The following is a 13,018-nucleotide window of genomic DNA, read 5'->3' on the forward strand; positions in this document are numbered from 1 at the left end:
TCCATCAATGTCTCCCCTCTATTTTTTAGTCTCTAGCACAACATATGAAATTCTACAGTCCTGCTCAAAGAACAGCAGGGAAAGCGCAAAACACGTAGGTACCTGCTGCAGTGTGTGCTCCTGGCTCCCACTGCACTGCCAAGCTCTCCTCAACCCTCTATCCACTTCCAGCCAGGAAAAATCTCCCACTTTTCTTCACCAGGGCCCTGCTAGACACACATTCCAGCAATACTTGCAATATGTCACTGTAAAGGGATGAGGGAGTCTTCAGGTTTTACTTTCAGGTGTACCCTGCCCCTCTTGTGGTTGACTCTGGACTTGAAAGATACAGATTCTTTGCAGATTGGAAGAGACCAGGAAGCTGGAGATAGGCAAGAGAATCAAAGCCAAGGAGCACAATAGTGCTGGAAATTCAGGAGCATCAGAGTTTCCCACACCTGGGGGACAGGGGCTCTTCTTTTTCAAATCCTTCTACCTAAATGAGTGGTTTTCTCTAGCACTGACCATCACCTGATCAATAGATCAAGCCAGTCAACAGCCAAAATAAAATTATTATGAAGACATCAAGACATGTCTCCTCAGAGTTAAAACATACCCAAGTTTCTTGATGTGCCAGGACTGATCAGACTCCTGAGAAACACAAATATTCATTAGGAGACTTGAGTGGAAACTGCCCCAAGAACAACCTCGTGGTGGGCTCTAAAATTTTCCTCCACCACCCTCCTGTGCAGCCTTCACCACAACAAGACTGGGGAAGGATTGCCCTGAGGGATGGTCCAACACATGCTCTCCTGGTGTCTTCCAGCCTTTTCTTCTGGAGGAAACCCAGGTCTGAGACAGCAGCTGTGGTGACCACGAGCAACCTGCTGCACCTGATGAGCTTAAGGGACCAACAAAGCACTGGAAACTTCTTTACATTTATATGTCCTTGTAGGCCAGGGACCAACCACCATGAGCCAACGTGCTGCCCAAGCAATGGTGCTGTCACCTCCCTGCAAGGGGCAGAGAATCCCTTCCAAAGCAACTGATGAGGGAACTGCACATGGGGGAAAGTCCACTTTGGTTCTGGTACAGCTTCCTATGAAGGAGGAGGTGCAAGAATGAGGGGAGGATGGCCCGTGCCTGTGTTAGAATAATGGATCTTCTTGGTTTGGAAAAGACCTTTAGGATCATCAAGTCCAAGTGCTCACCCAGCCCTGCCAAGGCCACCACTCTCCATGTCTCTCAGCACCACATCTACAGGGCTTCTAAAACCCTTCAAGGGTGGGGACTCCACCATTGTCCTGGGCAGCCTGGGCCAGTGTCTGACCAACCTTTTGGGGAAGAAATTGTTCGTTAGCAACACCTAATAGTCCTCACACTGCCTGGGGCTCCACGGTGCCTGGTGACTGTGCAGCCACTGCCTTGTGGCAGCTCCCACAGGGACAGGGACCCCCCTGTGCTCACCCTGCCTGGGTCTGTCCCACCCACCTTTATTCCATCAATCAGTCAAGATGGGTGGGAGGCCCAGGAGGTGGGAGGACAGCAGGTCTGCCAGCATGATGGCAGATTTTATAGCAGAGGCTGCCAAGATGGGCTCTGTCTAGTCTGGAGCACCAGCAGAACATGAGAAGGGTATCCATGGCTTCCTGCACTGTCATGAATGTCTAATTATGCTGTTGCTGGCTTTCTACATTACTGCTTATTTACCAACACAGCTTTATTGTATGGTCCGGTTCCTTATAAGTAGCAAACCCATTGTTATGCTAAAATGAATGTTCTAAATGTTATTTATTCTTTGATAAACCTTGTGTAACCCTGAACGAGGACATTAAATGGCAAGAACGCTGCTTCAAAATCCCATTTTAAATAAGTCACCAAGACAGCTGTGCCTTTATAAAACACATTAGGGTGGCACTCAGAGCACATATGGCTCAGGGATATATACAAATTATACAATTTCTGTCATTCGATCAAACGAGAGGGACGTTTTGACCCCAGAAATGAGTCAAATGTAAGTTGTAATTCAAGCCCCAGCGGAGGCCTCGGTGGGTAATGGATCCTGACGGCTGCTCCAAGAGCCCTGACCATTTGACCCACCAGATCAGTGACTTGCTGTATCTATTATGGCTCATACAGAGCCCAGCCTGAAGATGCACAGAGATCAACAGATAAAAGAGCAAGTGGCCCAGTAGATGAACGTTGATTTCCACCCACCCCAGCACACAGATGCAGAGGCAGGTGGGTTTCGTGCACGCAGAGAGGGGCAGGCGGGTGTAGCCCCATGCTGACCTTGGCACAGGAACACACTGAAGGCAGATGCTGAACACGGGTGATGTGCACGTGACAGAGGTAATCTCTCTCAGCTTTGTTTCCCTCAGTGCACAGGTATAACCCCTTGCTCTGCTGAGCTCCTGCCAACACACAAAGTGAGAGCAAAACCCACCACGTGCTGCCACGTACGAACATGTCGATGCCCTCGGCTCTGCCTTCTCAGCACTGCAAACATCAGCAGCTCCATCCATGAGCCACCCAGCCTCACCCTAACAGAATAATTGGAAGGGACCTCAGAGATCATTTAGATCCACCTCCCACTAGATCAGTTTGCTCAGAGCCCCTTCTAGCCTGCCCTGCACACAGCCCAAACCAAAGCCCTCTCTGATGCTCTGCAGGGTCATGGACATCAGATGTCCCACCAGGGCTGGTGAAATCAGATTTCTCCAGCATCACTGTGCAAACCTGCAGCCCCCACCTGTGTCCTCAGGACACAAGGGGCTCCTGGCAGCCAAGACCTGATGTTATGGATACACAGATGGGCAGCCTGGGGGTGCCAGCCAGAGCATTTTATAAGAGTATCACTAAGGGAGGAAGCAGTTTGCAGCTAACTTTCTGCCAGTTGAACTATCATATTTTTAACCTTCACAGTTAAAGCAGTGGGGTCCTATCTGTGAGCTCAGTTACAAAAGCAAGGAGTTGCTTATGCTGATGCAACTCCCTGTCCTGGGTAAACCCGACAGATGTAAAACAGCATTTGCATGAGGAGTCACACAAATTAACTCATTAGTACAGAGACAGGCGTGTTGCTCAGCTGGAATAAGCCCTGCGCTGAAAGCTCCTGGGATTAGGCAGAATGCAGGATCTAAAATGCTAATTAGCTCTTTCCTCTTCAAAGCTGCCCCTCATCCTGCCAGCAGCTGGAGAAGCAGGATGGAGAGAGGAGCAAGGTGGCAAACACTCCCCTAAGGCTTCCTGCAACCTCCCCCCACGGACTGGGTAGAGTCACATCCCTGCTCCCAACAGGACAACTGCTCCCAACTGCTCCCTGGATCTTCCACACCCACATCATGGCATTCCCAGCTCCTGGCAGGGTATTTCTGGCATTTATTCCCCTGTAACATGGGATAACAATTCCTTCTGGCAGGGTATTCCCAGGCTTTGTTGAGTCATGTTTATAAGGCACCTGTGGACTATTCCTGCAAATGTCCAAGTCTTGATGCCAACCAAAACCAACCTCATTCCTGTCCAGCTCCATGAGGAATTTCCCAACTTTTGCCTGTCCTGGGGTTACTCTTCCTATCACAAAGGCCTCCTCTTGCTAATTTTGCAAATGTTTTTCTTCCCTTTATAAGCACCATTACGTGGTTACTCATCTTTCCGAGTACCTTGCATAGTTGTTGATCAGTCCTTTCCTTGGGATTTTTGCCTTACTTGATTCCCTGTCTTTGTCTGGGGAGGGAGGGGAGGAAAGAAAGAAAGAAAATGGACTGGGGTGAGGAATGATGCTCTGCTGACTCCAGGAGACACAACAGATACCTCACTCATCTTGAGGGTCAAATGTCTGTGCTGGTTTGATCAGATGTCAAGTTGCATTTATACTCTGGGCCCTGTTGGGGCTTGAATTACATTTCACATTTGGCTCACTTCTGGGGTCAAATGTCCCTCCTATTGGATAGAACAAGAGGAATTCTTTTCCCCAAGCAGACTGTGCCAGCCTGAGTCTGGATCTGTCAGCACTCCCATTATGTTTCAGGCTCCCGTATCTCTGCACTTCGTTCTGAGATGAACCCTTCCTGGGCTGATGAGAAGTGCAGGCAGGAGCACATAAGCCATCACATCCACCAGGATGAAGGGAGGGATCAGCTGGCTTTCAGATCATTTTGATGGTGTTTTATTCAGGTTTTTTTGGGAGGAGTTGGGGGTGTTTTTGCTCTCTTCCCCTCCCAAGGTAGCAGCTCTGCAGGGCAGGGGGTGATGGGGGAGAAGGAAGCAGCCCCTGGTTCTGGCTTTACCATGAGAGCACAGAATCTTAGGGGCTGGAAGAGTCCTCAAAAGATCATCTAGTCCAACCCCCCCCCATGCCAGAGCAGGATCAAATGCTGCAGAAGCTCCTAAGGATCAAAAATTCCAAAAGAGGCTGAGCTCAGGCTGATGCCAGTGTCCTGCAGGAACACAAAGCTGCCCAGGGACTGCTCAGCACAGGAGCTGCCCCAACCACTCCATCTCTGGAGCTCTGGCTGTAAAATGAGAATAATCTCTTCTGGGTGATGGGAAAGGATGACTCAAGGGCTTAAGCAGCTGCTGGATCTCTGGGCAGAAAGTGTAGAGCATTGCACTGACAGGCAGGAGCCATTTAAACCCCCCCTGGATTTAAAGCAGAGCAGGGGGAGAGATGATAAAGTGAATTCTGCTTTCCACCTAACTCCTTCAGGGATTCTGAAAGAAAAATTGCCAGGCAATACAGAATTTCCTATTACAAAAACCATCAAACTTCTCCCATCTCTGGACCCTGAAGTATTTTCCAGCTGAAAAGAAGCCCCATATACAGGTGCACTTCTTGCTCTCCAGCCCTTCCCACCCCCCTAGAAGCCTGGAGGGGCTGGAAGCCCTTGCAGATACAGGGGATTTCACCGTGACAGTCTCACCCCAGGCCATGCCAAGTGTGCAGGTGCCAGGGGAGCTCACTGTGTTTCTGCACAAAGTTGGGGTAAATAAGCAACTGTGCCCTAAAACAGGCAAAGGGAAGCTAAGATTTCCCACCACTAATGCTGGACCCAAACTGGGCTCAACATGAAGAGAGCTGAGAGCTGCAGGTGCCTCCTGGTGCCCAGTGCAACCAGTTTAAAACAAAAATGGGAATACAAAAACCAACCTCAACCCACCAGACTCATCTATTCCAGTATGATGGCTTCAGTAATTAGCTTGTATCATTTGCCTTTGTCCCCAGGGATGCCCAGGACTGAGTGACAGCCCATGTGTGCTGGGCTGTCCCAGGCTGGTGATTTAGGGGCCTCTGAAGCAGGATTGTGCAACCTGGCTCCTGCTGTTTAATGTACTCGTTCAGGTTACAACAGGTTTAACAAACAATAAAGAACATCTGGAAGCCCCATTAAAGTAGAAGAGTTGTGCTGTTAGTAATAAAGTCATGACCAGTGCTATAATGTGCAGGTAAATAAAGGGAGACAAGGAAGGAAGGTGGGTGAGGGGGGAAGGCTGATCCCACCTTCCTTGGCCAAAGCTCATGCTGGGTGTGAACCACCACTAATGTCCTTGCAGGGCATGAACTGGGATGCTTGTCCTTCCTCCCTGCTCCCCAGGGCAAGGTTAGGGGTGTCATCAGAGCAGGAACAACCTTTCTGAGCAACAGCCTAACATACTGCAAAGGCAACCAATAGGTTTTCACCCTGTTCTCAGTTGAGAACAGGCACCTCAATTCCAGAGAGATGTCCAGGTGCTGGAGCAAGGACAGAGGAGGCAAAGAAGCTGGGGAAGGGCCTAGAGAATAAATCTGATGGAGAACCCTTGAAAGAGCTGGGAATGTTTGGTTAGAGGAAGAGGAGGCTGAGGGGAGAGCTCATCAGTCTCTACAACTACCTGAAATGTCATTATGGAGAGGTTGGTGCTGGTCTCTTCTCACAGGTCATCAGTGACAGAACAAGAGGGAAGGGCTTCAAGCTGCACCAGGACAGGGTCAGACTGGACATTAGGAGCAATTATTTCCCAGCAAGAGTGGTCAGACCCTGGACCAGGCTGCCCAGGGAGGTGGTGGAGTCACCATCCCTGGGTGTGTTGAAGGGTGGTTTGGATGTGGTGTTGGTGGAGATGGTTTAGGGGAGAACTTTGTAGAGTAGGGATGATGGTTGGACTGGGTGATCCCAAGGGGCTTCTCCAACCTGAATGGTTCTGTGATTCTATGATTAGGCAGATATCCAAATAACCACTGGTCTCTGGGTTAGATACACCATATATGACTCACTAGACTTTTGAGCCCCAAACCCCATGAGCAGGGGCCCACCCTGACCCTGCCCCAGGCCATACACACCCCGTCCACAGAAATAAGAAGCTGGCAGCAGCTTGAGCTGGATGGGAGTCACCACATGGCCACTGTTCAACACTTGCCACATCACCTTCCCACCAAACAACCCTGCATGGCCCACGGTGGATGTGGCTGGGGGCAACAGGGCCCCACAGCTGAACAACCCTGCTCAGCCCAAAACCAGGATGCTGAAAACATGAGCAGTGAACTGGCACCTTCCCTCCTGAGGTGCCCCAAGGGTGCAGCATCAGGCACCTCAATGATGCATGGAGTCCCCAGCCCACTTCAGCCATGCCAGGCCACCTCAGGGGGGACCTAGGTGGGACAATCCCCCATCTCCTGGCCAGGAGGACAGGGAAGGACATGCTGAAGTTCTCATCTCCCAGCAAGACCTAAGTGTGGGCTTAATATTATACCTGTTTAAGGCTTCACTGAATGGACATGCCTGTTTCATATGTATCCAAGCCCTGAAGGCTCAGGCACCTGTGAGAAGCAAGAACTTCTATTCTGATCCTCCATGTGTGGGTTTATAGCTCCAAAACAGGAAACCTCTGATTCCTTTTTGTCCCTGAGCTGCCTAACGGTTCATCTGCTTCAGCACAGGAAACACTCCCCAGGAGGGAAGGAGACACCTGAACCACACACAATGCTTGGAAACCTCCCCTCCTCCAGAAACACCAACTGCACCTTCATTTTGAGGGAAGGATGCTGAGACAAAGCCACTCAGCCTCGCTGGAGAGCCATGGCTTAGCATTTGTGCTTGGGCATAGCCAAAGTCCCTTAGAAAATCCTCCCCACCCCAGAGCCCATCCAAGCAAATTAACTCTTACCTGGTTTGCTGATAGAAACTCCTGGGCATTGTCATTCATTCCCATATACATGTTCTCCCCATCAAACTAAGAAAGACAAAGGAAAGCTAGAGTCAGTGAAATGCCACCAGCACACCAGGGTTACCTGCATCCCAAATACTTTCTTGGCTCTTCTCACCAAGATTCCCAGCAGAAAAACCTGAGCAGGTCCTTTCAAATGTTTGAGCACAGATGAATGCACAGAGATCCCTGTTCTTGCCACAGGACACAGGAACATAGCATATTTCTGTTAATTCTCCAGTGAAATCATGAATTAGTCACTCCAATTCAAACAAATAAACCCAACCTGTGCAACCTGGTCTAGTGGGAGGTGTCCCTGCCCATGGAGGGGGGTTGGAATTAAATGATCTTTAAGATCCCTTCCATCCCAAGCCATTCTATGACATTATATGATCAAAGCACTGATCATCCAAATGAAGATCTTGCTAAAATTCCCACTAGACCAGGGACAATTTTGAGTGATGGAAATTCCCAAGACAGATGGCTCCCATTCCATCCTCTTTCAGATACCTCCAGACTCCTTCAACCACCAAAACAAACCTAGAGCAGCCATGCAGAAAGCCAGTCTGGGCCATACATGAGGGGGTCTCCATGCAGAGCCACATTCCCTGTCCTGACAGTTGGTTGTTTGCAAACTCTGGCTGCAAGGAGACAGAACCCCCCCCCATGTCCTCTGGCATTCCCCTCTGTCCCTGCCATCCCTGCACACATCCCAGCTCCCTTCACACATCCCTGTTCCCTTCACCCCATTCTGTGCTGCTAATCCACTCATTAGGCTACAAAACCCCCGTGGAGAACTGCAAACCTCTCCTCATTAATTAGCTACAGCAGGAGCTTTTCACTTGCTCCCATTCCAAAGGAAGGAAAGGAGAAAGAAAAAGCCCTCCAGGATTGTCTCCAGCTCAAAGCAGGGCTGGGCAGTTCTCAAGGCTAAGTTCACAAATTAATTATGGCAATAAAATGGGCTCCACCATAAAACACTCCTGAGACAGGGGGGAAGGTGCCAGCTGTGAATGACACCACACACAGAACAAGGGGAAGAGTCAACTCTTGCCCTTACAAACCAGATGGTGAATTGCAGATCATTGACCCCTCGTGTGCCCTTCTCAGTCCCTGATACCAGTTATGCCTTAACAGAAATAGGTTCTATTAAGACCAATAAAAAAAGAAATCTAAATAAAAGCAGGTGAAGGTTTGCAGAGTAGGCTATTAATTACATCTCCTTTTCTCAGAATGACACAGGATTAGCTGTTAAAGTCAGTGGAGTTAGTACAGCCAAGTGGGGGTGACAGGGCTCTGCTCAGTGCCAGAGAGCACAGACACCCTCTAGTTGCCAAATTATCCTCTGGGATGGCAGAGCCAAACAATTAAAAGCAGCAAAATGAGCGTGGGTGTTGTGAGACTCATTAACTAACACCGACAGCAGCAGCGAGGAAGGGGATCCCTGGAAAATCCCAGGGTTTCATTAAACCCCTGGATGGGGAAGAAGCTGTGGGATGCAGCCAGCATCTGCAGCCTGCTGGGGCGTGCTGGGACCAGCAGCCAGTCAGGTGTGATCTACTTTAAACTGGATTTTCCTTCCACCTGTGAAATGGTGACTAGCACAGCCAACTCCTGCTGACCCAGTTGTAGCCAGAGCTGCAGCACTTCCAGCTGGGAAGGCACCATGATTCCAGGGGTAGAGTCCCAGACCAGCTCCATGGCCTAAATCCCCTCTGCCAAGCCAGCAGAAGGTGCTGAGCTTGCTGGAGAGGCAGCACAGTCTGGTGGAGATGCTCAGCCCTGCAGCAGCAGAGCTTGGGCTGCACAGAAGAAGTCAATCTCTGACCTGGCATGGGCAGCAGCACCAAATTTTGGGAAGTCAGCCTTTTTGGAACAGGCAAAATCATGGGTCTGAGGTCCCAGTTCTGAGCTCTCTTCCCCAGCCCAAAAGCACCAGGTGTATCCTTGTGCTTGAGAGGGCTCCCCAGGGCTGTGCAGTGTGGGATGCAGGGCCCTTTCCATGCTCTGCTCTGTGCAGACACGTTGTGGGACACTGAAAAGCCATGGCAGCCTGAGACTGCACACTGAGATGGCCAGGTGAGCTGCACAAGAGCTTTCCAGCAAGCAGCCCTGAAGTGAGAGAAACATTCCAGTGGGGAGAGATCGTTCTGTCCATCCTTGGGACCAGCTGGGAATTTGCACAGCAGAACTATTTACTTCCACATCAGGAAAAGAACAGCTCTTAAGTAAAAGCTTTTCACACTGGAAGACTTAAATACACACATGGCTGTTCATCCATCCAACCATCCATCCATCCATCCACCCACCCATCCATCCATCCAGCCATCCACCCACCCATCCATCCAGCCATCCAGCCAGCCAGCCAGCCAGCCATCCATCCATCTCTCCCTCCCTCCCTCCCCATTCCTTGCACACAAGCACCTCACTTTTGTCCCACCCCAGCTCAGTGTTTTGCAGATCAAGACTAAGATCAGTTTGAAGCAGCTCTTCTCCAGAAAACAAGTCACCTGGGAATCTACATTCAGAAACCCAAAAAAAATACCTTTCACAGGGCTGGACAAGCACTCTGCCTTCTCTGCATCACTCTGTCAGAATGTACTTTTTAATGGCTTTCTAGTCCTCCCCTGCCCCTGCTCCACATTTCCTTCTACCCTTGATGCTCTCCTAGGAACTGTAATGAATCCTGCCTTCAGAATTACGTTGCCTCTGATTGCCAGTCTGAGCAGCCAGCCTGAAAATCAAGACTCAAAATGCAATGGGAACTTTGGAACTTCCTCATTGCTGATTGGATTTTTTTTTTCCCTCTCTCCTCCAGGCTATGAGGGTGCAAACAAATTTATTAGAAATTCTCCCATCAGGATATTATTTCAATTAGACATTTGCCACTTATACACCAGCCAGGTAGAGCAGATAAGTAATGTATTCTCCCTCTTCTCATTATTGTTTCACTGCAGAATGCACTTCAAAAACAATCAGCCCCATCATTGCAGGTAGATTTACAGCAGAAACAGACAATTTCATATTTCTCTTTGGTTACTAATGCTTCCTTCCTTGTCTCTTTGGTCTAACTCTGGGTGTGTGTTGAGCAACCCACAGCAGCTCTGGATCTGGGTGGATCCATTCATCAACCTCTCTGTCCTCAAAATGGATCAAACTTCCATTAAATGATGGATCACATGGAGCAGCAGATACCATTTTCAAGTCCTCATTTGAAACTCCTGTGCAGTTGTCTTAACCAGCCTTTTCCTCTTCAGGATTGATGTCATTTTTGTTATCCTTTGGCTAACAGAAGCAGCCAGTTCAACCCCCCAGTGGCTCACTGGGTTCTCACCCTCCCCTGCCTGAGATGAGGGTGAAGCTGAGGTGAGCCAGGATCCCTCCCAGCTCAGTGCTTTGCACCCATGACATTCACTTGAACACCTGGGAAATGCAAACCCTGTGGAGCCAGGTGGGGAAGCTGGGAGAGGCAGGAGGATGGGATTCATTGTTTTACCTCCATCTGAGACTTAGGCCAACTCTCCCCCAGCTTGCACTGACTTAGGTCAGAGATGGTTGCCTCGAAGCACAACCAAGGACCTCTCCTTCAAAAAGGGCTCATAAAGCCCCACGCTGCCAAATCCTAACTCAAACTTGTCTCACGTAACACGCTCAGGATAGAAACAACTCTACTCACCAGATTCAAAACCAAAACAACAAGAAAAAGCTCCCAGAAGACAGTGCCCAAATCCCCAGTGACCCTGGACACCCAGGCACACTGAAGGGCAGCACCACAGGTGACATCAACCCCAGGGCAGAGGAAGAGGCCCAGGTGGGACCCCATCTCCTGCCACAGGAGGTGACCTTGCTTGGCACCAGGGGATGAGCAGATGGGTGCTGTCAGCCCCATGCAGACAGGGAATCCCAAGGAAATGGGGTGACAGACACTGAGCCTGTAACCACTTCATTGGACTGGGTATTCATGGTCCAAGGAAGAGATGCTCGGACAGCTCTAGTTGGCAGGGTAATACCCTCTGAAATGTCATTTGTCATGGAGAATATACTTAAAAATACAATTATTTTACCTGGGCTCTTCTAGGGGAGCTGAAGCAGCCACCACAGCCCTGGAGGCAGAGCTCTGCCAGCACCCAACCAGCACAGCAGGACTCAGCCCAGCCTGGATTCCGACTGAATCCACTGAAATGCTTTTTAATTCGCTGTTGCTTTGCTAGACTCTGGTTTGTTATTTTTGTGCTAGGGAGTTATTTTCAAACCTCTAAACGTGCCCAGAGGTCACACGGGTCCCATGTTAATCAGATGAAAATGAGTAAGAAAAATAAACCCCTGCTGCAAGCTGGGACAGGCCCCAGAGCAAAGCAGCCGTGTGATCTCTGCTCTGTGCAAACACGGAGAATAAATGTTTGTTAACTGGGAAGGACCCAGTGGAAAGAAACACAACCTCCTGCCAAGATTCAGAGGTGTTACTTCCTCATGGATGGCACTGCCAGCTTGTAGTTTTATTCCGAATCTCATCACATCCTTCTGTTTCTTGAGAGTCATGAGCTGAAATGAAAACCTCAACTTTGGAAGAAAGATCTTGGCAGCACTTAAACCAGCAATGGCTTTGATGACAAGATCTCAAAAATCTTCCAAGCTTTTTATTTCATTTCATTTCATTTTTTTTTCAAGTGTGGTGGGTTTTGAGTTTGGTGTTGGGGTTTCTTCTTATTTTTATTTTTATTTTTTTAATTTCTTTTATTATTTTTTTTTTTTAGGAGTCTTCCCTAAATGTTAACACTCACTGTTGGCAATACTGGACCAGACCACCTGAACTTCCAACCCAGTAGGATCTGGACCTTTCAAACAGTGGCTTGTTAATGCAAACCCAACAGTACCTAAAAGGCATCATCCTCAAGGAGGCATTATATGCCCAGTGAAGAACAAACTGGATGTTTCTAGTGATTCCAGCTGCTCAGAGCAATAAGCACTTGCCTCTTAGTTTTGCCTTCTTGTGCCAGGATGCAGAAAAGGGGCAGCAGGTCCCTCTCATGACAACCTCATCTCCAAACTGGGTGCACTGGGGATGTTACCTTTTCCTGGATTTAGCTGGTTTTGGTGTCCAGCAAGTTCCACCTCAGCCACCACTAGCATCAAGACATAGAGTGACCTACATTAATGCCATGCAACAAAATCCTTTTAAGAGTTTTTAGTGAATAGAAGTTAGGATACAAGAAAAAGTCAATGCCATGTTCAATACTGCCCATTAAAAAAATTAAGAGTAATAAAAATACTGCAGCCCACGTGTTGCTGGGGCTGATTGAGCTGCCTCCTGTGGCACCTCTGTGCAGAAACTTGATTCTTCTTCAGAAAGTTCTACAGAAGTAGAATTTTTTCCCCACAATTATCTTTTAGCAGACAAGCATGATGTGAAGAGCACAACCCCATCCTGTTAGAATTGCATTTTGGCCGTGGCACTTCCAGCCCCACCTCCCCATCACAGCAGTTGTGCAGAGCACGAGGCACCCAAGTGCCCCAGGCTCAGCCCTACGGGTGCGCTGGGCACCAGCACCAAACCCAGCCACCCAGGTGCTAGGAAGGGTTGTCTGTGCCACGTCCCCAGGATGGGAAGTAGTCCCTTCAGCTCTGCCCCTGTCACTGCTGCCTGCTGAGCTGCTGCTGGGATTTCCTAGAGGAGTCATTCAGCATCGTGCTCCTCCGGGGAGCGCAGTGCCGAGGTTAATCTCTTGAACTGCAGCTTTCCCAGCAAGGTCTTTACACAACCTCTGGCCCAAAGTGATCTCCTTACTGTTATTTATTTGTCTGCTGAAATGCTTGGATAGCCCCTCAGTTGATCCTGTCAAAGAAGGTCAAAGGTTCA

At 49.2% G+C, this 13,018-nt stretch overlaps 1 protein-coding gene across 1 annotated transcript in view; it reads right to left on the reverse strand.

Annotated features, from left to right (window-relative positions):
- TOX2 (TOX high mobility group box family member 2) overlaps positions 1-8,862 on the reverse strand; it is a 90,375-nt gene extending 81,513 nt beyond the window's left edge. The window contains exons 1-2 of the mRNA XM_009998387.1: positions 8,746-8,862; positions 7,123-7,188 (exon numbers count right to left, since the gene is read on the reverse strand). Of these exons, the coding sequence (XP_009996689.1) occupies positions 7,123-7,188; positions 8,746-8,862 (183 nt within the window). The remainder of the gene's footprint in view (positions 1-7,122; positions 7,189-8,745) is intronic.
- Between the last annotated feature and the right edge of the window lie 4,156 nt (positions 8,863-13,018).

Source organism: Chaetura pelagica, unplaced genomic scaffold, assembly GCF_000747805.2.
Source record: "Chaetura pelagica isolate M959 unplaced genomic scaffold, ChaPel_1.0 scaffold415, whole genome shotgun sequence".
Lineage (NCBI taxonomy): Eukaryota > Metazoa > Chordata > Aves > Apodiformes > Apodidae > Chaetura > Chaetura pelagica.